The sequence below is a fragment of the Oncorhynchus kisutch genome, linkage group LG1, assembly GCF_002021735.2.
Source record: "Oncorhynchus kisutch isolate 150728-3 linkage group LG1, Okis_V2, whole genome shotgun sequence".
NCBI classification, from domain to species: Eukaryota; Metazoa; Chordata; class Actinopteri; order Salmoniformes; family Salmonidae; genus Oncorhynchus; species Oncorhynchus kisutch.
The window spans coordinates 62729629-62754531 of record NC_034174.2 but is presented as its reverse complement, the minus strand read 5'-3'; the positions used below and the strand labels follow the sequence as shown (position 1 = coordinate 62754531).

General features: G+C 46.6%; 1 protein-coding gene across 7 annotated transcripts in view; it reads left to right on the top strand.

The window, feature by feature from the left end:
* Positions 1-24903, top strand: part of LOC109888832 (nucleosome-remodeling factor subunit BPTF) — a 53386-nt gene that overhangs the window by 8943 nt on the left and 19540 nt on the right. For 6 of the 7 annotated variants that reach the window (XR_004210680.1, XM_031829266.1, XM_031829294.1 and 3 more), the window contains exons 3-13: positions 116-336; positions 6895-7140; positions 7662-7853; positions 9160-9509; positions 9746-9964; positions 10564-10712; positions 12050-12181; positions 20462-20591; positions 21070-21205; positions 21564-21878; positions 22126-24022. Coding sequence is in view for 6 of the 7 variants with exons in the window: in XM_031829266.1 (XP_031685126.1) it covers positions 116-336; positions 6895-7140; positions 7662-7853; positions 9160-9509; positions 9746-9964; positions 10564-10712; positions 12050-12181; positions 20462-20591; positions 21070-21205; positions 21564-21878; positions 22126-24022 (3987 nt within the window). In the remaining variant the exon portion in view is untranslated. The remainder of the gene's footprint in view (positions 1-115; positions 337-6894; positions 7141-7661; positions 7854-9159; positions 9510-9745; positions 9965-10563; positions 10713-12049; positions 12182-20461; positions 20592-21069; positions 21206-21563; positions 21879-22125; positions 24023-24903) is intronic. The other variant, XM_031829303.1, reaches the window with a different exon arrangement.

Genomic DNA, 24903 nt, shown 5'->3' with positions numbered 1-24903 from the left:
TCCGTCTCCCATATTCTCTCTTTCCCTGTCCCTTCCATCTCCCTCTTATCTCTCTCCCCTCCTCTTTTTCTCTCCACCCCCTCCACCGGTGTCTCGCTCACTTCCTCCACCGCAGTGAGGAGGATGGTGAGCAGGAGGACAAGACCATCTGGTACTACAGCACCAAGGTGCAGCTGGCTGAGCTGATTGACTGCCTGGACAAGGGCTACTGGGAGGCCGACCTGTACGCCACGCTGGAAGAGATCAGGGACGAGGTGCACACGCACATGGACATCACCGAGGAGCTCACCAACAAGGCCCGTGGCGTCAACAAGTGCTTCCTCACCGCTGCCAACGGTAAGAGATGTGGACACGTTCAGATGGGTGTAGGTTATGTGGAACAAACATGCCCTATCTGACATGTTGAATAAAGTAGAATAAAAATTTCTTAATGGCATTTCTGCAACGTTTACCTACTGAACGAGGCCTAGGGTACACACACAGGTTTTGGGATTTTTTTTCTTATTTATTCTAGGTATAGGTCGACCGATTATGATTTTCAACGCCAATATCGATTATTGGAGGACCAAAAAAGCCGATGCTGATTTTAATATTTATATTTATTTGTAATAATGACAATTACAACAATACTGAATGAACACTTATTTTAACTTAATATAATACATCAATAAAATAAATTTAGCCTCAAGTAAATAATGAAACATGTTCAATTTGGTTTAAATAATGCAAAAACAAAGTGTTGGAGAAGAAAGTAAAAGTGCAATATGTGCTATGTAAGAAAGCTAACGTTTCAGTTCCTTGCTCAGAACATGAGAACATATGAAAGCTGGTGGTTCCTTTTAACATGAGTCTTCAATATTCCCAGGTAAGAAGTTTTAGGTTGTAGTTATTATAGGAATTATAGGTCTATTTCCCACTATACCATTTGTATTTCATTAACCTTTAACTATTGCATGTTCTTATAGGCACTTTAGTATTGCCAGTGTAACAGTATAGCTTCCGTCCCTGTAGTTAGTGCGCGCTAACTAGCTAGCCATTTTACTTCTGTTACAGCAGCCTCATCTCGGGAGTTGATAGGCTTGAAGTCGTAAACAGCGCAATGCTTGACGCACAACGAAGAGCTGCTGGCAAAACGCACGAAAGTGCCTTTTAAATGAATGTTTACACGCCTGCTTCTGCCAGCCACCGCTCAGTCAGATGCTTGTATGCTCAGTCAGATGCAAGTCAGATGCTTGTATGCTCGCTAGATAATATCTAGTAATATCATCAACCATGTGTAGTTAACTAGTGATTATGATTGATTGTTTTTTATAAGATAAGTTTAATGCTAGCTAGTAACTTACCTTGGCTTACTGCATTCGCGTAACAGGCAGTCTCCTTGTGGAGTGCAATGAGAGCGAGGCAGGTCGTTATTGCGTTAGTTAACTGTAAGGTTTCAAGATTGGCTCCCCTGAGCTGACAAGGTGAAAATCTGTCGTTCTGCCCCTGAACAAGGCAGTTAACCCACCGTTCCAAGGCCGTAATTGAAAATAAGAATGTGTTCTTAACTGACTTGCCTAGTTAAATAAAGGTATTTAAAAAATAAAAATAAAAATTTAATCGGCGCACAAAATTACCGATTTCCGATTGTTATGCAAACTTGAAATCGGCCCTAATTAATCGGCCATTCCGATTAATCAGTTGACCTCTAATTCTAGGACTAGTATTGTCATTTACAGTCATTTCAGAAGAAGGTTTTACCAGTTCTTTGCGTAGTTATTTACTATTAAACTACCGGTATTTCATACTGACAACGTTTCTATTGAATGCAGCTCTCTGTACGTTGTTAGATAACTAACCTTACATTCCCCATAGTACACATCCTATTGTTTCCTTCCTTTTGAAGTCTATCATTGTGTTACTATCATTGGATGGGTGAAAGCTTTACATTGAATCTATTGAGACCCCAGTGAATTTTCAGCACAGTTTAGTAGGGTAAAGCTGTTATGTATTTGTTTTTACATTATAAAGTAAGTTTAGGCTTTTTCTTCAAATAAGACTGTTTGGTTGTGTCCTAAATGGAACCCTATTCCCTATGTAGTGCACTACCTTTGACCAGTCCCCATAGGACTCTAGTTAAGAGAAGTGTGCTATAAAGAGAATAGGATGCCATTTGGGATGTACACTTAGTCAAGAGCGGCTAATTCCAGTAATTAGTGTTTGACTCTGACAAATAAAATCAATGATTGGTTGTTTGACTGTTGCCCGTCTGAGGGAAAGGAGGACAATTACAGCAATGCCTGCCTCAATGGAATAGATTATCAATCTCTCTGAATTGGGCCACTCTGTCATTTCCATCATGCATTGGTTTTGCCTCTTGACAATGCTCAGTGGTTTGGAGAGAACTACTAGTCTATTACTCTATTCCCCTTTCAGTTCTTCCCCTATGGTGAATGAATGGTGTTAAGTGATGAGCAAATACTTACTCTGACTGTGTCCCAAAATGGCAAATGTAGTGCACTACTTTTGACCGGGTACCTTTTGGGACGCAGATACACTCTGTCTTTTGTTGATATTCATCATTGGCATCATTTTCTCTGTTCGGTTGGTTCTAACGAGGCTGCAGATTGCCTCCTGCCCACGGCTGCACCTCTCAATGTCTCTGTGTTGGTAATGTGAGGGTGCTGATCAGCACGGCAGCATACACACACACACACTTACTCAGTTCAGATCCATGGTATTGGGTGTGTGTGTATGGGTTTTACAATTATGACTCATGAAAGTTGTGCACATTAGCATTTTGTGTGTGTGTGCATGTTTGTTAGGAGGGACGTGCACATCATGTAAGGCTCTAGATATAGTAGTCCGTGTATGGTAGTGTTGTGGGTAATTTTTCACCATGTCAGTTCCATTATTTGAATTCCAATTTGTTCAGTTTTTTTCTGTGAGCTCAAATTGCACATTGCGTTTGAGTTTCTCTAGAGATAAATCACATCGTGAGCGAACTGTGCGATGAAGATGGGAATTGTAGTTTCCAACAGGCCAATGTTCTACATAGTTTAGCGCAGACAATTGTAATTAACTACGATGACCATAATCCATTGCACAACTACTTGTCCTGTCTGTTTCTTTTACCCCATGCTACGGAAGAGACTGAAGAAAATACATGATCTAAGTGATTGATAGTTGGTATTCAGCAGTCATAAAACTTATGCCAAGTCATAGTCATAAAACTTACTTTGAAGAACAACTAAAATAATTAATTTGTCAGACCACATAGGTAGCAGTTTTATAGAGATGAGATGATAACTGAATTAAATAATAAAGTTGTAATATACACAACAATAGAAATATTTTATTAAAGTAAAGTAATGTGAACAGCTGATGGTTAATAAGTAATTGGCAGTCACTTGCATCGTGGGACTTTTCATTGTTTTATTCCGTTGTAACAGCATTCAACCCACATGCATTTAATGTTTTAAAAAAATAATTGAAAGGATTTTTTTTATTTTTAAATGTGATAATCGAATCGACCTCAAAAAGCACTAATCGCTCAGCACTAATGTATGTGACTAGCATACTGCTGTCCCTCTCCCACCCGCCTCTTGTCAGATTATCATAGTGGATTTACCACTGCCATCCCAAAGCAATATCCTAAATATTTCCAAACCACTCCTATTTGGGTAAGTAGGCCTTAATCAGTGGGGCAGTAGCAGGTTGGCTGGCTGGTTGTGTTTGAGTGCCTCTATCTCCTCCTGTACTGGCTTGGCCTGGCTGTAGGCTCTGGGGGCTGTGGCACTGCTCCAGCAGGCTTCACTGGGAGGAGGTCCAAGATGGCAGGACTGAATGCCTCTGAGGCAGAGAGAGAGGGCAGGGGGGGGGGGGGATAGAGAGGCAATAGTCATTGGTGGGGTTGAGGAACAGTGGAAGAATATGGAGGTGAAATGGGAGGAAAGAGATGGAGAAAGAATGACGGAGATAGAGGATAGAGAAATGTAAGAAAGAGAAAGAGAGGGAGATGGAAGACGAGGGGGGACATGGCTGTGCTGGGTGTCCTCCTGTCTTCTATACGTAGCCAAGTTAGCCAAGACAGTCCAGCTGAGCCAAAGGTCCCTGGCTCTGAGAGTGTGAGGCGCTCCATTGTCTAACACCAGAGAGCCTGCCAATGACTCCTCCTCTGCCCAGTCTGTCTCCCTCTCTGTCTATCTCTCTTTATCCTGCTTGCTCTCTTTCTCTCTGCCCCTCTTTCTCTCATCTCTCATTCTCCCTCGATCTCTCTTGCTCGCTTGCTCTCCCTCTCTCGCTCTCTTTCCCCCCTTCCTCCCTCTCACCCTCCCCCAGTTAAGTGAATACTACTCAGTCATGTTGAAGGGCCATAGGAACCAGTACAGCCATTCCATGACATAACTTTAATCTCCAGTCCCAGTTTGGCTGGGCTCCAAACAGTTTCCTTCTCTCCTTCATGACAACTGATCTGATGAAAGAACAAATGGGATGGTTGAATGTGATAGGGTGTTAAGGTTATCCGATCCTTTTACCTATCAGTGGTCTCGAGGTGACGACAATCATAGGAAGCTGTTGTAACAGCTATTCGGCTATGTATGCTATTGCTGAGGCTATTTAGATTGGGACTTGTATCTGTAGCCTGGTCCGAGATCTGTTTGTTTGACATGGCAATGACCGTAGGACTGTGTTAGAGAGTATAAACAGATCTAGGACCAAGCTATTGTAACTGTGCAATTGTGATGGACTCGGATACAGGCTGAGATCCAGTTCTCTGTTGGTGTGCCTCCCATTGAGAATGAATGGTTTGAAATCTCACCAGTGAGTCTACTTACGACCGACTCCTGCACTGTGGAAATCACATTATGTCTGAAAGAGCATTTTACACACTTTCTCTCTCACATGCACATAGACAAACACACCACACACACACACTCCATAAGACGCTGACATTGGGAGCGCGATCCCAGACTGGGCCCCCTACGAAGACACTTTAGGCTGCTGTCAAGGTTTCTCCACCACCCACACATACATGCTGTCAAGTGACAAATGACAGAGGAAGTAGGCTATTTCTGATGCCTGCAACAACCCGTTTTTCTTTGTCACCATTCCATCCTTCCCCCCAAAATAAGTTGCTAGCTAGCATTAAACGTATCTTATAAAAAACAATAAATCTTAACATAATCACTAGTTAACTACACATGGTTGATGATATTACTAGCTTGTCCTGCGTTGCATATAATCGATGCCTGTTAATTTATCATCGAATCACAGCCTACTTCGCTAAATGGGTGATGATTTAACAAGTGCATTCATGAAAAAAGCACTGCCGTTGCACCCATGTGTACCTAACCATAAACAGCAATGCCTTTCTTAAAATCAATACACAAATATATATTTTTAAACCTGCATTTTTAGTTAATATTGCCTACCAACATGAATTTCTTTCAACAAGGGAAATTGTGTCACTTCTCTTGCGTTCTGTGCAAGCAGAGTCATGGTATATTAAGCAGTTTGGGCTGCCCGGCTCGTTGCGAACTGTGTGAAGACCATTTCTTCCTAACAAAGACCGTTATTAATTTGCCAGATTTGTACATAATTATGACATAACATTGAAGGTTGTGCAATGTAACAGCAATATTTAGACTTAGACCCGTTAGATCAAATACGGAACGGTTTCCGTATTTCACTGAAAGAATAAACATTTTGTATTTCTGTGTGTTATTATATTATTATTATATGATTTGATAGAGCAGTCTGACTGAGCGGTGGTAGGCAGCAGCAGGCTCGTAGGCATTCATTCAAACAGCACTTTCCTGCATTTGCCAGCAGTTCTTCACTGTGCTTCAAGCAATGCGCTGTTTATGACTTCAAGCCTATCAACTCCCGAGATTAGGCTGGCAATACTAACGTGCCTATAAGAACATCCAATAGTCCGAGGTATATGAGATACAAATGGTATAGAGAGAAATAGTCCTATAATTACTACAACCTAAAACTTCTTACCTGGAAATATTGAAGACTCATGTTAAAAGGAACCACCAGCTTTCATATGGTCTCATGTTCTAAACAAGGAACTTAAACGTTAGCTTTTTTACATGGCAAATATTGCACTTTTACTTTCTTCTCCAACACTTTGTTTTTGCATTATTTAAACCAAATTGAGCATGTTTCATTATTTATTTGAGACGAAATTAATTTTATTGATGTATTATATTAAGTTAAAATAAAAGTGTTCATTCAGTATTGTTGTAATTGTCATTATTACAAAGATATATATATATATAAAACATTGTCCGATTAATCGGTATCGACTTTTTTTGGTCCTCCAATAATCGGTATCGACTTTTTTTGGTCCTCCAATAATCGGTATCGGCGTTGAAAAGTCATAATCGGTCGACCTCTAGTTTGATTCTTCTGGCAGAATTGCGCTGTGGTCAATTCAGAAGATGTATTGATTTTAGCGTTCTCTGTCAGTGTGGGATGAAGCTATAGCGAATGCATACGCTGACTGACTCTACTCACTATCGCTTGCTGGCGAGAATACGAAAAATGCTTTGAGTTATAACTGTTTTATAGGCTAGTCAATAAAACGGTAGTTTATGCTCAGACCGTATATGAGACCGTCAAGTTGTAGCTCAGGGGTGCATAACTCAGCGCCTTGATTTTCTGCTGCCCCGCTGGTTTCAAATTCTACCTGACTGATCACCATTCTCTAATAACTCAGATTTTATTGTGTTGTCCTTGATAGTGTTTAGTCTATATACTGCTAGTTATTTTGTATTTTTGGCTGAATGTTTTAAAGATGTTTAGTTTTCCCACAATTAAACATTTTTAGACATACATAATATGTATTTTAATTATCTAATCAATTAAATGAATCAATCATTCTGTGTCCTCTCCCTTCTCCAGAGGAGATCCTGGACCGGCTGAGGGCCAAGCAGGAGGAGGAGCTGGAGGAGGTGAAGCGCCGGGCGGCCGAGGAGAGGGAGAAGGCGGAGGCGCAGAAAACTCTCCGGAAGGAGGAGGAGACGGAGGGGGGAGAGCCCAAGGAGAAAACTGATGAACTCCAGAAGAAGGGAGATGAGGTGGGAGCAGGGGAGGGTAAGGCTGAGAAGGACAATGACCAGGCGACCAAGGAGGGGACCACAATTACAGGTAAGAGACACACACACACCATCTAACTACAGCTACTGCTACATCGTGGTCCTACAGGCTCTACGGCCTGTTTGATATTACCGTGTCTTGATATAGAGCGATGAAGGCCTAATGAATTATTGATCCGTTTCCCACAGCTCTCTTCTCTTTCTGAGCCAATTAGAAATCCCTTGTGTTGCTTGTCAACACATCGGAGACCACTTTGTCATCTTAAAACAATGACTTCAGCAATACTGCTGATAACCCCTCTGTAATAAGCGCACTCACAAGTTTTACACAATGCCTGCTAGTCTTATTACAATACAGCATATTCTATATACACATGCTGGAAGTGCTTGTTGTGCATATTCCTCACAGTCTGATACATACACTTTGACCAACTCTGTTTGAAATGTGTCATTTTATTGGCTGCCATCTTGGCACCAAAAGTTCCAAGATAATGCACATTTGAATGGAGTTAGAATGTTTTCAACATGTAGCATAGTTTGCCAAATTCTGAATATCTGCGACTATGGTTGTAGCTGAGCTGGCTCCCTCTACTGGTGAGGGCTCCATCCCTGAGGGAAGTAATCCTGATCTTCTGGCTCCACAACCCACCCTCCCCGCAACAGAGGACCCCAGCCCTGCCGTGGGGGGGCAAGACCTCCCTACCGGTGCCCGAGAGCCTGGGGACGAGGCCCTAACCAACATGAAGGGAATGCAGGAGGCTGAAGGTACCAAGGGGGTGGTGTCACTGTGAACTTTGAACCCCATTCATCAACCCCCTCCTTTAACTTCCTGTGCTTGGGTTGTTCCTCTCCTCACATCCCGCCTTACCCTTGTCGGACCGCTCTACCATTGGTCGCTGTCCCTCTTGCATCCATCATTTCATTGGCTGTCAAGAACCTCAATAATTTATCCCGCAAACAGTAGGATTTTTCATCCCTTTCAAACACCTGAATTTCAGCCTCGTTACTGAACGCTTGTCGCAACTCTGCTGAATACCTGCTTTTATTTCATTCCAAAATAACGCTTAAAGCTAATTGCTTTGATATGCAATCAGACTGAATAGCTTGGCATGAATCACAATGACTTTCAGACATAGCGTTTGATTCTGAGCCTTGCGGGTGCTATTTAACCAGTCAGCAGAAGTGCTTCGCTTCTGGCTTGCCGGCTTGTTATCATTATCATCACTGTTGGATGCTTACCCTTAGAGAACATGTCTCATTGTGAAGTTTAACCATCATGGCTGCCATGATTCAATATCCTTCTTCATGTGTTGCATTTTAATAAAGAGCTTTACCTTTACTGTACTACTGGTATAAAACAAGGTTTGTTGGGTTTGGCCATATGTTGCATTCCTGTCATGTTGACACTGTACCTTCAATCTTTCATTGGATTGGTGTCTTATCTGTTGACATCCATATTCACCGCTGGGTAGACATTGACCTTAGGCTCAGATCTACAATCAGCCTTACCCCTCTCTCACCATTTTTGGAGGGAAACTCAGAACTGACCTTGGATCAATGTCTAGGGGTGATTGGTCATGCCTTTAATGCGTGGGTCCAGATCATTACTATGAATCATCATACCTCTATTGGCTGTGTAAAAGGCTGTGTGGGCGCTACAGGAATGACACGCATGCTGATTCATGACACCAGAGGGAGCTATTTCATGTCATTTGAACTTTGAAGGGACTGTCTGTTGGGTCTTCTCTTGAGAAGTCCACATCCCAGGCAAACAAAAATATGTATATTTGATTACATGCCACAATCCAAAATGAATGAAAAGGGTAGGCACCGTATAATTTCCTAATTCCCTGGTGGTTATTCGCTCGTTTGGGTCGAGGCATATAGCTGGATCTACATACATGATTGCGTACCAGCTGCAAACAGATAGGATGTGGACTCATCTTGACATATGACTAACTTTGACGTCTGGAAAATATATGTGTCAAACTTAGATTTTGCCGTATAACATCCCTTTAAAGCATGATTTTAAATAGAGACTTATGTTGTGATTTTTTTTTGTGGTTGGCAGAGAAGGCAGGTTCTTTGTCTAGCTCTCCCAGGGGAGAGGGGGTCCCCAGCCTGAGCCAGCCCTCTCAGCCCGGTGGTGAGGAGAACAGCAACAGCAGCACCATTGCCAGGGAGGCCCCCAGGGTCCCGGAGGAGCCCGACCTAGCCGACAGGTCCTCTCAGTCTTCTATCAACAGCCAGGACGACCAGGGGGTGAACGGCGAGACTGGTGGCAAGCGGACGGTAGTCACTCCGGGCGGCCGCATGGTGACCCGCCTGCGTAACCCGGAGAGTAAGCTGAGCCAGCTGAAGAGCAAGAAGGTGGAGGAAGCCGTTCACGAGGCCAACAAGGGCTACAAGGAGGGCAAAGAGGTGATCACTATTCATCTACAAAAAAATACTGATTAGCCATTGCATTCCTAGCTATCCTTAGGTTGTTGCCCGGTGTACCAAACTTTGTTTAGAGATGACTTTATATTTTTCGTTATCGTGGGTCACATTTTTTTCTTCTTAGAATATCATGCATTTATTTCAAGTGTCGCTCGTCTGTTATCGAAATATAATGTATTTGATTTACCTTTGACTTGACCCCCCTCTCCTCACTCAAGGTGCTGGTGGTGACCCCGGCGGGCGATGTGTCGCGCCTCAGCACGCGCAGCCTAACAAGCAAGGAGGTGGTGATGAAGGGCACACTCAGCCACTTCTTCAAGCTGGGCCAGGAGGGCAAGTTCCGCGTCTACCACAACCAATACAGCGGAAATACGCTGGCCCTCAACAAGCCCCAGCACCGGGAGGACCTGGACAAGCGGCGACACCTCTCGCACAAGGTCAACTTTAAGATAACTTTAGCTTGCACACAACTGAAGGAGTCAACAGAAACTTGAGCAGATAAACACTTGCGATAAGTTTTAAGTTCAACTGTTTAAAGGGATACTTAGAGATTTTGGCTATGAAGCCCTTTATCTACTTCCCTAGAGTCCGATGAACTCGTGGATACCTTTTATGCCTCTGCGTCCAATATAAAGGAAGTTAGAGGTAGTTTTGCGAGCCAATGCTGACTAGCGCAATGACTGGAAGTCTACAGGATAGCAATTGCGCTAGTTAGCAACTTTCTTCAAACCGCACGCAGAGACATAAGAATGGTATCCATGAGTTTGTCTGACTGTGAGGGAAGTAGATAAAGGGCTTCATTGCCAAAAACTCTGAAGTATCCCTTTAAGTCTATGATGCCTCCTTTCAATCGTGTTTGTATCTTGTACAGTACTGGTCCTACATCCTTGTTTAATTTTAGCTGGGGGTTTTTTCCGTCTATTTTTCTAATTGCTCCTGAAAGCATTTTTAATTTAGTTTTAGCTGTACAGTGCTTTGTGATTTCCCCGTGTAATGAAAAGCTCTCTATATATAAAACTGTTATTTTATTATTCAGTTTTGCATGACGCCGGCAGGCGACTTCAAGTGGAACGGCTCCATCCACGGCTCTAAAGTGCTGACCATCTCCACTCTGCGCCTCACCATCATCCAGCTAGAGACCAATGTGCCCGCACCCTTCATGCACCCCAACTGGGCCTCACACAGGTACGGATGGAATGTGGGCTCTGGGTGATTTTGAGATCCTAGTTGGTTGATTTTATATGTTTTGAAAAAATATGATGAAAATGTTCTTAACCTGTTAAGAGTCTAAGCCAGGGGAGGGGGGTTCTACTAAGTTATATGGAATTGGTCATAACAAGGATCATTTAGCTATTTGATTTAGAATTTTGAGACCCCTTGAAGTATACCTTTTTTGGGGGAATGATTCCATTTTTTTGCTTTACTGCTGTAGGCCCATACAAATGTGTTGAATAACATATTCGCTACATTGAACAACAGTCCCCCCGAAAAATCAAAGGGAAGTTTATTTTGAAGTGTGTCCTATATCTGAGAGATATAAGAAAGGAACATAATTTTTTGGGGATATTTATTTAACCCCTTATTTTTGGCATTAAACAGTCTCCATATAAACTTCCATAAATGTTTTCAACTGGTACCGGGGGACCTTCAGACGAATCTTGTGAGGCCTGTGGATGTCCTAGAACAATACAACCGACATGTATATGTTCGTGAGAGTCTCACCTTTCCACAGAGGACTCGTGAGTTTTGTTGCCCAAACTGTTCCGACGCTACAGACAGAAGTTGACAGATCGGCTGTACCGACTTCAGACGAGTCCCAAGATGCTTGTGGGGGCCGTAGAGCAAAACGGAGAACACCATCGTGTTTGTGGGAGTCATCTTTCCATAGTTTTTTAGGTCAAACCGTTTAGATGCTACAGATGATTTTGTGAGAAGACCGATTTTTCGGGATGTCTCATGGTCTGACAAACACCGCTCTAGCTCTTTCACCGCAGATGCAGAAGTGCGACATTGGCGGATGAGGTCGATTGCAAAAAACTCTAACTTAAACGTTTTTTTATTTGTATTTGTTATTATGCTAATTAGATTCATGCAGGGGGCGTGGACATCGACCTTAAGGGGTTTAAGTGTTCGTGTAACCATTGTGTGCTCTTCCTCGTTAGGGGAGGGGGGCACAGGCTATTATTCAGATACTAATTTGTGACATTATTTGGTGATAACATATTTGTTTTTACATGTTCATTGACGTTAGCGTGCTCTGCTCTTGTTCAGTTCTGACCCCAGCAGTCCCAGGTGACAAATAAAGTCGCACTGTCATGATTTGCGTGTTGTTGTCTGTTCACACTGCTATGCTTTATCTTGGCCAGGTCGCAGTTGTAAATGAGAACTTGTTCTCAACTAGCCTACCTGGTTAAATAAAGGTGAAATAAATCAAATAAATAAAAATGTGATGTCACCATGCTTCCATATGATGGATAACACCATTGTCTGACTCCCTTTGACTTTGTTTTGGTTTTCATCAGGAACAACTGGATTAAGGCGGTGCAGATGTGCAGTAAGGCCAGGGAGTTTGCCCTGGCCATGGCCATCTTGGAGTGTGCCATCAAACCTGTGGCCCTGCTCCCTGTCTGGAAGGACTCTCTGGGACACACCAGGCGAGTAGACTCAAAGCGCACACACACACAGCCACGTCTTTAACTTGAAATTGGCATCGTCTTCAAGAGAACCTATTTTACCGTGTTATGTCATCCTTACATGTCATTACCACTTCAAATAACGCCTTAATACCATTTAATCATACAAGTCTGCAGCCACTTCCAAGTCTGACTTCTTAGAACAAGTGTAAACCCTAGACCAGTGGCGGCTGCTGACTACCCGGGGCGCTGGGTGGTTGGAGATGTCAACAAAGCAGAGTGACAGAAATATAATGCCAAGTTTTTGAACGAACGGTGGTTTCTTTGAGAAGATGCTGTATATAAAGCGATCTGTGTATTTGAACAGCAGCAGAAATACACCTATTTCACTTTTGCATGTAAAAAACAAAAACAAATGACCACTGGTGAACATGCTGCCACTGTTTTGAACAAATTAGATTATACTATTTAGAATCAGCAGCCGGCTCACAAACAAAGTGCACCAGGAAGAACGCAACAAGCATGCAGATGCAATAAGTGAAAACACATTATCTAACTGGGGATAACTAGCTAACTGGGGATAACTAGCTAACATAATGTCACAAAGAAATAAGTGAAGACACATTGTCGATAGTTACCGGAGTTGTAACTCCAGTTCTATGAGTGGAGCTCCGCCCCATAGGGGAGCTCTGCTCCTAGTGGTTTGCCTGGGCAGCGAATAGCCTGAGAAAAAATTATGCACACACCTGCAGCCAATAGGAGTACAGGTTCCCCCTCAATCAGCCACCCGAGAAATGATCTTCAGCGAAACTGGGGGATCGGAAGGGCCTTAAGTCCTATGGGGCTCCGCTCCACTCATAGAACTGGAGTTACAACTCTGGTAACTATTGTTCTATATCGTGGAGCTCTGCTCCTAGTGGTTTAAGGCGGAGCATAACACTCTAAAATGTACTCCCTGCCTAACCTAACATTTCCCAACTTAATGAAAAGGCCTGTTCCATCAATGGCTGCGACCAAATCCTGCAATACTGTAACACACTGTGAAAACAGACTGTCACAATGTACTGCGTCATCGGTCTAATCCGCCCTAATCAGTCCCGAGGCACCGGCAATGACTAGTGGGCAGATAATACAGAACTAATCTGTACAAGCAGATAATGAACTCAACACTCTGTCGGTATTAAAGATGGGTCAAATAGTACTGTCACACAAATTATAGAAAGGAGATGGTGACGACCAAGACGCTGCTGCACAAGTATCCTCTACCCCTGTTCCTCTGAAAAAGACCGTAGACGCCGCTACTCCACGAGTGCGGTCGCCCTGCCGCCTCATAAGCCGCCTCAATGCCTTCGCAAAACCAATGAGACAGCCGCTGTTTTGAAAGTTGTCTACCAAGTGTCCTAGCGTCGTGACACACAAACAACTGAGGCGATGACCTAACCATTGCCGTGCGATGCACCGGGCACAGGCAATGAAGCCTCTCCTCTCCACATGAGGAGGGGGGGAGAAAGCCCATAGCACAACGGTATGTGACCTATATGAGCTCTTATTAACCTTCGGCATAACTGCCGGGTTAAGACGTAACACCGCTCTGCTCAAGTCGCCATTGATGGCAAGGCAGTCGGGTCTCATCGAAAGAGCACACATCACTGACGCGCTTGGCTGTAGTCAAGGCAAGCAACAGTGCCGTCTTCAGAGACAAAATCTTGAGGGGGATTTGATTCAATGGCTCGAACGGCGTCTCGCGGAGTGCCTCGAGTACCAAAGTTAAATCCCACTGGGGCAGCGTGGCTCTAGCCGCTGTCCTAAGCCGCCGCGTTCCAAATAGAAACCGTTTCACTAGAGGGTGGCTGAAGACGGTGTCTCTGCCAAACCTCTCATGACAAGCTCTCGACCTGACAGCACACGGGTCCACATTCTCTGTGGCGCACCATTGTGAAAACACATTCCATCTGCTGGCGTATGTCCTGGATGTGGAACTGGCAAGCGAGCCCTATATGGTTCTGATTACTGAATCAGATAACCCACGGCGCTCTAACCTGTCCCTCTCAGGAGCCAGACTCTCAGTGGCTAGCCGATTTAGAGGCAATTGCTCTATCATGCCTGCCGCCTGAGACATCGCCTCCTCTCTGTGGAATTGGCCGTGATGGCGCAATCAACATTTGAGTCATCTCCGTGTGCCATGGAGCCCTTTGGCGATTGGTATGATTTACTGCCCTCCTGGGAGAATGTAGCACATCGGTGGAAATGTGTACAGGAGAACATCTGGCCACTGGTGTGTAAAGGCGTCTATCCCTAGTGGTGGTTCGTCCTGGGCTCGTAAGGAAAACCATAGGGGACAATGCGTTCACACGTGACGCGAACAGGTCCACCTCGGCTCTCCTGTATCGTTCCCATATTTGGAGAACAATGTCGGGGTGCAGCTGCCACTCGTTGTCTCGAGACACGAGGTCTGCTCTGACATTCTGACAGCCTGGAATGTGTGCAGCTATCAACGAGCGGAGGTGCTCGTGAGCCCACAGCCACAATTCCTCTGCCAGCCGGTGGAGTGCAGGAGACCTGACTCCTCCTTGGCGATTTATGTAGGGTACTGTGGTTCGGTTGTCCGACCAGACCAACACGCTGTGACCCCGTAGGGTAGACACGAAGTGGGTCAGAACCAGTAGAACTCTCCAAATCCAGGAGGTTGATGTGGCGCCCGAGCCTGACCTGTCCTTCCCCATCCAGTCAGACAAGCGTCTGTGAACACTGGAATGTAGGAGGACACTCTGCCCATTGGGACCCCCTGCGTCAGAACGGGTCTCTCCAATAGTTCATGTCCGCTCTGAGCAAGAGGGGAACTACCAACGATGGTGCCATAGTTGGGCAAACCATTGCTTTGTTCTGCGCATTTGCAGGAACCACAGAGTGGGAGGACGACATGAGTCCCAAGAGTGTCATGACAGAATGCGCTGTCCATGTGATTTGGATGAAACCTTCGTAGGGCTAGCAACAAGGCAGCCTGCAGAGGATCCGAAATTCGAGCCTTCATAGTCAGCTGTAATCCCAGGTATACAATTAGATGACTGGGCCAAGGTGTGCTCTTTTCCCAATTCACAGCGAATCACTGTCTGTGTTGTGTGTGTGTGTGTGAGATCGCCAGCTCAGCTGACGGGGCTGGGACCAGTAGGTAGGCTAGTAGCCTTATCCCTTATTTGGAAAAGGTGCCAGGGCGTACCCGAATGGCATCCTCATATAATTGTACGCCACCCCTTGGAAGGCGAAACGCAGAAACTTCCTGTGACGCGGATGCATTGGCACATGAAAGTATGCGTCGTTTAGGTCTAGGCTTACACAAAAGTCCTTGTTGTGGATACATTCCAGTAGATGTTTTGTCATAAGCATTCGAAAGGGCGATTTGCTACGCTCTCGTTGAGAGTGCGTAAATCTAATATCGGCCTCGTTCCCCCGTCTTCTTTGGCACTCGGAAGTAGGGCGAATATAGCCCACTGTTCCTTTGCTCTTGGGGAACTACTGTGACCGCCTCCTTCGCCAAAAGTTCCGTAATCTCTTTAACAAGAGCGGCTACTTTCTCTGGCATCTTCATCACCGTCTCCACCACACCCCGAAAACTGGGAAGGAGTTCGGTGAAATTGAATGGCATAACCCTTCTCCAGCGTCCGACTTAGCCAGGAAGAGGGGGTGCAGCTTTGCTGAGTAATGCCCTGAAAGGGGGAGAGCGCCAAGCTGTGGTACAGACAGAAGTAATGACCTGTATTCCTCTATGGCCCAAGCCCCGCTGTCCCTTGACACTGAAGTGGTGGGAGAGCCCAGGGTGGACCCCCCTCGATAGGGGGAGTAAATATTGGCCCGTTCTGTGAGAAACTGGGGCGCCAACACTTTGGTAATATGTGTAACCTTGTGATTCCAGCCCTCCGTGAACACAGCACGGGTCTGAGCTGCACTGACTGAGACTCCTGCCTGAGTCGGTGCACCGTCCCCCAACAGCGATTCCGTCATCGGCCCAACATGGGGGCTGTGTACGCAAGATGTTCCTCAAACCCTTATCCACATTACTCCTCAGAGTGTGTGTGGTGTAGAGTTGGGATTATTAGCGCATTCTGTGAGAAACCGGGGAGACGCCACTTTGGTTAAACATGTAACCTTGTGGTTCCAGCCCTCCATGAACGCAGCACAGGTCTGAGCTACACTGAGGTGCTCGCCTGTGTTAGTGTGCCCTCTCCCAATAGTGATTGCGTCATCGGCCCAACATGAGTCTGTGTATGCTAGCTGTTCTTTAAACCCTTAACCACATTATTCCTGTGAGTGTGTGGTACAGGTTTCTTATGAGGTATAGCATGGCGGCTCATCAAGAGCATCCGCTTTGCTGCCCTCATGTCATTTTCCTTCAACATCCTTGTGTGTGCTCAGATTCGCACCCCTGGTGGGCTGTGCTACACACAGGTTGGTGAGCGATGGAGAGAAGGAACATGAACAGTCTCGAGTTTGTTATGGAAAAGAGGTTCTCTTGTGACAAAGTCAGATGGAACACATTCTTTATGAACAAAGGACACATTAGCTCCTCCATCCCTTTGCAGGGGTGGGGGATGAACAGTGGGCGATGTCATGCGAGGTGCTGCGCTCTCTCCCGTCATGGTCTTCGTCTCTTCTGGCTGCCCCTAGGCTGCCAGGGCGACGAGATGAAGACCTCTACTGCCGGTGAGGCAGCTGTCTTCTCTGGTGCTGCCAGAGGGGCAGGTCCCGCTCTTGGTGCACCAGACGCTCTGCGACCACCAAAGTGGCCATGGACCTCCCCGCCGCATACAGCCGACGCCTGTATGAGATGGAGGATGGTGCCGGAAATTCTCGACGCTTCCTCTATCTCCTCTCCCAATAGCTCAGTCTTACCCATGGTGAGACGGGAGGGCAATATTGTTAGCTGCTGCTACAGCTTGCACTCCTAGAGTGAATGACTTCCCTACCAGCTGGACTGTAATTCTGTCCTTCGTCCTGGGTAATGTGGGTTTCTTGGATGACGGCCAGGACCTCGAACCTGGGACGAGGTACACAGCCTGGACGTCCTCGAGCCTAGGGATCTCCTGAGGCTGTTCACCATCCATTCTGGTGAATGGGATGTACACCTTCATCAGCGCTCTGGATGTTAAAGGCGATTCCCATGCACCTTCCTCAGACTTAGTGAGTAAGGGCATGGCAGGTGCCAATGGCACCGCCGCCCGTCGCGGACTAGATTAAGGGCCGCCTCCGGGTTGGGGGGAATGGGGGGCAGTACAATCTCTAGGCTACTCGCGGCCTGCTTAATGAGGCTTGTAAAATCAGAGCGCAGAGAGGCCGTTGCGTAGGAGGGGGCTGCTGAAAACTCAGAGTCCGTCTCTTCCTCACCCACAGATGTGAAATTCCCCTTGATCTTCCTAGGGAGGGGGGTCATCTCAGCATTGGTCGGTAGACTGGGCTTTTCCCAGCATCCTCGTCAGCTCCGGAGACGCCATCGTCATATGTTGCCTCAGAATCTGAGGCTAGCACAGACATGGCGTCTTCCAGAGGGAGATCTCCCTTGAAAAATGCCCACCGCTGTTTCCTTTCCTTGAAAGAAAGGAGGATGCATCTAGGGCATTCTGGGGGATCTGTGAAGCCGCCCTAGCATGCTGCGAACCCAAACACACAAAACATAAGTTAAGTTTGTGTGGGTCCGTAGCCACCATAGTGGAGCAACGACACTGAGCTCTTAAAAAGAGATTTGGGGGGTGGAAAATGCGTGCTCATTGAAGCATGACGTCGAGACCAGGAAATCTACGGCGGGTTTGTCCTGAGTCTTCTCTCTTCTCTCTAGGCTTCTTCAGTCCAGTCCTGTCGCTGAAGATAATGGGAGACTGATTGAGGGGAAGCGTCCCCTTATATAGTGACACCTGTACTCCTATTGGTTGCAGGTGTGTGCATAATCTTCTCTCAGGCTATTCACTGCCCAGGCAGCGGGGTAAACCACTAGGAGCAGAGCTTCCCTATGAGGTGGAGCTCCACGATATAGAGCTAACTGGGGATAACTAGCTAACATAATGTCACAAAGAAATAAGTGAAGACACATTATCTAACTGGGGAGAACCAGCTAACTGGGGATAACTAGCTAACATCGTGTCACAAAGGTGATTATGCGGACTGGGGCATGTTGCGGGTAGCCTCAGAGAATATTGAGTATTGATTTATACATGGATTCTGTAAGTTCGTTTATAAGGAAGTGCATAGGAGATGTTGTCCCCACTGTGACTATTAAAACCTACCCTAACCAGAAACCATTGATAAGAAAAACTGAAAGCGTGAACCACCGTATTTAACCATGGAAAGGTGACTGGGAATATGGCCGAATACAAACAGTGTAGTTTTTCCCTCCGCAAGGCAATCAAACAAGCAAAATGTCAGTATAGAGACAACGTTGAAGTTGCAATTCAACGGCTCAGACACGAGACGCATCAAAGCTGTGACCGAGAGACTGAAAAACAGCTTTTATCTCAAGGCCATCAGATTGTTAAACAGCAAATCACTAGCACAGAGAGGCTGCTGCCTACATACAGACTTGAAATCATTGGCCACTTTAATAACTGGATCACTAGTCACTTTAATAATGCCACTTTAATAATGTTTACATATCTTGCACTACTCACATGTATATACTGTATGTTATACCATCTTTTGCATCTTGCCTATGCCGCTCTGTCGTTGCTCATCCATATATTTATATGTACATATTCTCTTTCACCCCTTTTTAGATGTGTGTGTATTAGGTAGTTGTTGTGGAATTGTTAGATATTGCTGCACTGTCGGAAACAGAAATACAAGCATTTCGCTACACTCGCAATAATTTCTGCTAACCATGTGTATGTAACCAATACAATTTGATTTGACATTATCTAACTGGGGATAACTAGCTAACATGTCACAAAGCATAGTGTGCTAGGCAGTAAACTTTCATTCTGAAATAACCTCATATTTTCCGAGTTAGTCAAATATTAGTTTTGAAAGACTTGAAATTGGCATGGGAGCTAGCGATCTGCTAGCTAGCTAGCTGCTTATCATACTGATTAATTTGACCAAAAACTCAACCAAACTGTTTATTCATGTTTCTCAAAATTAATGTAGCTGTCTAATTAATTTGCTCATGCGTTATGATATACCCGGTGTTGTGCTGTTTTTAGTCCACATATGTTGCCCTGTCACCTACAGCACAACCTGATGATCACCGTGTGGGGGAAATGCAATTTGCCAGCCTCCGTCATGCTTTTTTGTCCAACCAGATCCACGATGAGAAGGTTCTAGCCAGTGTATCCCTCTGTCCTTCGACTCTTGTTGGATGTACTTGTCCGGTTTATCAAGTCCCAGGCTCCCATGAGGATTATTTATATAGAGGTTCATCTGTACCTCATAGATCAGATCTAGTCTCACGTGGGGAAGTAAACTGTCTGGTGCGAGACATTTGAACCGTGTATCGGTGAATCGTTACATCCATGGTGGGCTTCCAGAGTGGCGCAGCGGTCTAAGGCACTGCTTTGCCGTGCTAGAGGCGTCACTACAGACCCGGGTTCGATCCCTGGCTGTATCTCAACGAGCTGTGATCAGGAGTCCCATAGGGCGGCGCACAATTGGCCCAGCGTCGTCCGGTTTGGGGTGTAGAGGCTTTACAAGTAGGCCGTTGTGGTAAATAAGAATTTGTTCTTAGCTGACTTGCCTAGTTAAATAAAAAGTAAAAAGTCGTATGAAGCAATGCATTCACTATGCACTCAAAGGGATATGCTTGTATAAACATTGGAATATAGTGCCTTCCAAATGGAATCCCTATATAGTGTCCCTATATAGTGTACAACAAAAGCAGTGCACTACATAGGGTATAGTGTGCCATATGGAACGTTACCCCACTCTAGCAGCTCCTCTGGCCCCTCCCGTCCCACTAAGACCAGTTTACCCAGAGGTGATCAGCAGCAGACCCAATGGCCCACCCCCGGCGTGTAGCGCAATATTTATATGCTGCTCTACTGATGGGTAAAGACCGCAAATCTCCTCCTCTTTAAAATACTTGATTATGTTATAGTAAGGGTGGGTATGTGGGTGTGGATCAGTCAAGGGGCTCACATCGTTTGTGTGTGTGTTGCTCGGAGCCTTGCCAAGAGCAACGAGGGAGTTACCCTCCTCTACTTTATGATCCGGGCTACCCCAGACCTTTCACTCACACCAGAGTGCATTGAAGGAAGCCGCTTTTGAACTGACTGTGTTTTGACTTTCTCTCTCTCTCATCCCCCTTTCTGTGCCACCATGCAGGCTACACCGTATGACATCAATGGAGCGGGAGGAGAAGGAGAAGGTGAAGAAGAGGGAGAAGAAGCTGGAGGACGAGGAGACCATGCAGCAGGCCACCTGGGTCAAGTACACATTTCCCATCAAGCACCAGGTATTACACACAATCACACCCGCACACACACACAGTTAAGGGCTGTTCCACATGCACAGACACATACACCGTTTTCATTTGGCCCTTTTTACTGAGCGAACTCAGGCCCTTTTAAGTCGAAGCTCTACCACTCTATTTATGACCGGGCCGTTCACCACCACCGCTAATCGCTAAGACGTGTTTAATTGCAACTTCCTGCCTGCCAGAATGGCAACCGGTGCTAAAAAGCCCTTTGATGAGGCGTGAGTGTCAGAGTTCCGGTGCGAGTGTCCTCTTTCACATAGTGGCCCTGCTAGATGTGTTTACTTAATGGTGGGTGTGAATACCCTTCAGGCCCTCTCATTTCTCTCTCTCTCCCGTCCCTTCTCTCACTCCTGTCCGCTTCCTATCTCTCTCTCTCTCTGCCTGCTTTCTTCATCCCTTTGTACCCTCTCTCTCTTCCATCATTCCGCTCTTTCCGTCTCTCTCTCGTGTGAAGGTGTGGAAGCAGAAGGGAGAGGAGTATCGTGTGACGGGCTGGGGCGGCTGGAGCTGGATCAGCAAGACGCACGTGCACTGCTTCCTGACCAAGCTGCCCGGCAACACAAACGCCAACTACCGCGCCGAGCTGGAAGGTCAGTAGGAGCGTTATAGTTTGTGTCCTCTTCATAGAAATGAATAGAGCTCTCATCTTTTGTATCTGTGCCTTTATTGCATCTGTGACAGCACTGGCAATGTCAATGCAAAATATTTATTATATCCAAATAGAGATCTTTATCCATCTCTGATTTGGTTTGAAGGAAATCAAGGAATTCAGTGGACAAATGTACACGTAGCTGTCAAACTCCTCCTCTTCCTTCTTAATTGCCGAAAGTTGTGAGAAATGTGCGATCAATTATTAAGTCACATGGGATAATGTCCCCTGTGAAATTGACTCAACTAATGTACATGTGTCAATGATAACTCAAACCTGTATGTGTTCTTCTTTCACAGCTGCCAGATGTGGTGAGAAATGCAACTTGCTGGACTTGGGTCCGAGGCCAAGGTTGTTCAAAACAACTGTAGCTTCAGAACCCCAGGGAAGCAGAAGACCCGTAGAGAAAGATGGGGGTGCTGCCACCACCACGACCACCCCAGAGCCCTCAGCAGACCGCCTGTCGGGAGAGAAGATGAAGGAAAAGCTAGAGGAGGGAAAGAAAGAAGAGAGTGACGGGCGAGCGAAAGTGAAGATGCAAGACTCCACTGCAGAGGAGGCTGCAGAGAAGATGGAGCCTAGCCTCTCAGACTCAGGACAAGACGATGAAAAAGGTTAGCGCTTTTATAGACTGTCATTGACTCCCTTATTGATTGTTAGCTTTAACTTCGCTAAATAACACATGCAATATCAGTCACATGTATTATTGAATCCATCAGGTCTTATACTGCTCTACATGCCAATGTGAATCGTGGCTCATATACTTCCATACTTGAGCACTAAGCTTCTTTACCATTGTTCTGATGAGAGAGGATAAGAAGAATGATCCAGTAACTTGTGTCCATTTTGTTTTTCTCTCAGGAACCAGCAGCAGCCCAGGGACCGAGACGGAGATGACGTGCGTGAAGCAGGAGCCCGGTGAGGGGAACGCAAGGCCCTTTAACTACGACGTGGTGGACGTGGCCCAGGGCTTCCTGACGCGTGTGGCCTACAAGAAGAAGGTCAAGGCCTCCAAGCTGGACGGTCTGCTGGAGCGGCGCGTCAAGCAGCACGCCCTGGAGGAGAAGCAGAGGGCTCAGTGCGCCCTGGCCAAGCCTACCCCAGTAAAGACCACCCTGGTCCTGCCACAGACCCCACTCCAGACCCAGAGTCCCACAGTGAAATTGGAGTTCAGCACCCCTTCGGTGCCACCTGCACTTGCTCCATTGTCAGTCAAAGGGGAGGTGCAGGCGGACCCTTCAAAGACCGCTGAGGGGGTCCCTCAGCCAGCCCCAGCGACCCCAGCTGAAGAATCCCCACGAACACAAAAACAAATGACCCCCCAGAAACAGGAGGGAGACCTCCCTGAGCGGACTATAGGACCCACAGGGGCTGGTTCAGGGCAGGAGGGCCTTAAAAGGCCCAGCAGCACAGCGGAACCTGTGGAAACTTCAGGTGGGATCTACTACACTGGCAGACCATCAGAGTCTACCAGTGCCAAGCCCGTTTCCACCGAGGGTGCAAGACCTGAAGTGGCCATTTTTAAATCCCACTCCACAACGATACCTCCGTGCACTATAACCCAGGAGAGCAGCCATAGTGCAGCTACCGTTCCTAAACCCCCCCAACAAAGCACAGAGAAGAACGGGAAGGGGCCTGAGGAGAGGCAGGACAACGGACAGAGCAGCATCGAGGCCATCGCCACTGGGTCCCAGCCCTCCTCTCTACCTCAGATCAATGGAAATGACAGTGTGGAGGCTAAAGTCTTGACCAACTCTTTACCAACTCCAAACAAGGCCTCCAATGCTCTCACTAACAGCTCTGAGGTCAAAGTGAACAGCCTAGGCAAGGCGGAGGGAGAGGGTCAAGTAGTCTCGCCCCTAAAGCCCCTGTTCAACGGCAATGTGGCCCCTGTAGCCGAGAGGACCGGGCCGGACAGCACGGAACCAAGGCCAGCTCCAAGGGTAGAGTTGGAGAGCAAGGTCATAGTGTCGGAGCAGGACTACCAGCCCCCGGTGAAGGTGGCCAGGTTGGAAAACAACGTGGAAGCGCTCGGGTCTATGACCACCCAAAGCACCCAGCAGCTCATCAACACCCAGCCCATGGAAGTTAAGCCCGATGCCACCACGCCCAACAAAATGCCCCCCTTGTCGGTGTGCTCTGCAGAGGAGAGCAGCAACAGTGGGGTGGGATCCCTCTGTAACACCATACTCACCCAGGTAACCACCACAACAACCACCACCACCACGCTATCCTCAGAGTCTCGGCTAACGGCGGGCGTCTCAAGCTCTTCGGGGACGACGGCCGCGCCCATTGTCTCAACCACCGAGAGCAGCGCGGTGTCCACGCTCACCACCATGACCAAAACCACCGTGACCAAAATGCGCTCACCCACGCCCGACAGCCAATCGGATGAGAGCCAGAGCGAAACGGTGACCGAGTACAAGACCGCACTCCTCGCCACCCGCAAGGAGTCCTCTCGTTCAACCTCCTCTGTTTCGGGGGGCATTACCTCGTCGACCTCCACCAAGGGCCGCGTTCGCCTCCTCAAGTTCTCGCGCACCAAGAAGACGCGCTCAGGAACCGCCTTGCCATCCTATCGCAAGTTTGTTACTAAGAGCCAGCGTAAGAGCATCTTTGTCCTGCCCAACAATGACCTGAAGAAGCTGGCACGGCGGGGTGGCATCCGTGAGGTGTCCATCTTCAGCTACAACGCCAAGCCGGCCCAGGACATCTGGCCCTACCCCTCGCCCAGGCCCACCTATGGCATCACATGGAGGTGAGAACACAGTTTTTAAGATTTCTCATTGGCGCACCTGTTTTCAACGGGCTAGCGCCTTAGCTAGCTGCATTATTTGATATGATTAGGGCCCTGAGGTTTTCCAGACTACCTGGCTAGAGAAAATTCAGGGCTTTAAATATATGGGTTTTCTAATGCTTCATCTGATTTACAATTAGCGTTAGTTTCAGCCTTGCACTCCATCAACTCTGAGCTATGATACAGTCACTGCACCACAATAACTGAAACCTCTCGAGCATTAATGCTCCGGCGAACAATATTCACGTCTTGTCCTGTTTATTTGTTGGTTATGCCTTCTGTTTACCGTTAGTGGGTTTGGTTTGGCCCCTGTGGCTCTCAGAGAGACCTCAGACTATTTTGACCACTGCCTTTTACTGCCTTTTTACTGCTAGACGTGAATCATATTGGCGGTCTGCAAGTGTCAGGATATTCGCGTTGTGCTTTAACCGCTCCGAGGATGTTTTCCCTGCCTGTGGTTAAGTCAGTCACTCTGGGAAAGGGGGAATGGCTTTCTCTGTTTGTATCCCAAATGGCACCCTATTCCCTACTACTTTTGACCAGGGCCCTATGGTATACTATGGTATAGTAGTGCACTCTATTGGGATTTGAGTGCCATTTGGGACAGACACCTAGACTGTCCCCTTTTTAAATGGCCAATAGAGCCATTTAATGCTGTGGAAGCATACCAAAGAGTCAGGTTCATAGCCAACCTCGGAAACAAGGAAGTAACACGGTCATTTTACCAGGCTGCCAGGGTTGACTTATAGACTTCCTGAACTCTCTGTAATGTGCATGCGTGCGTAGTCTATTTTCCATTGGTGACCCCAGACACTTGTGTGCGTATGTCAATATGTGTTTGT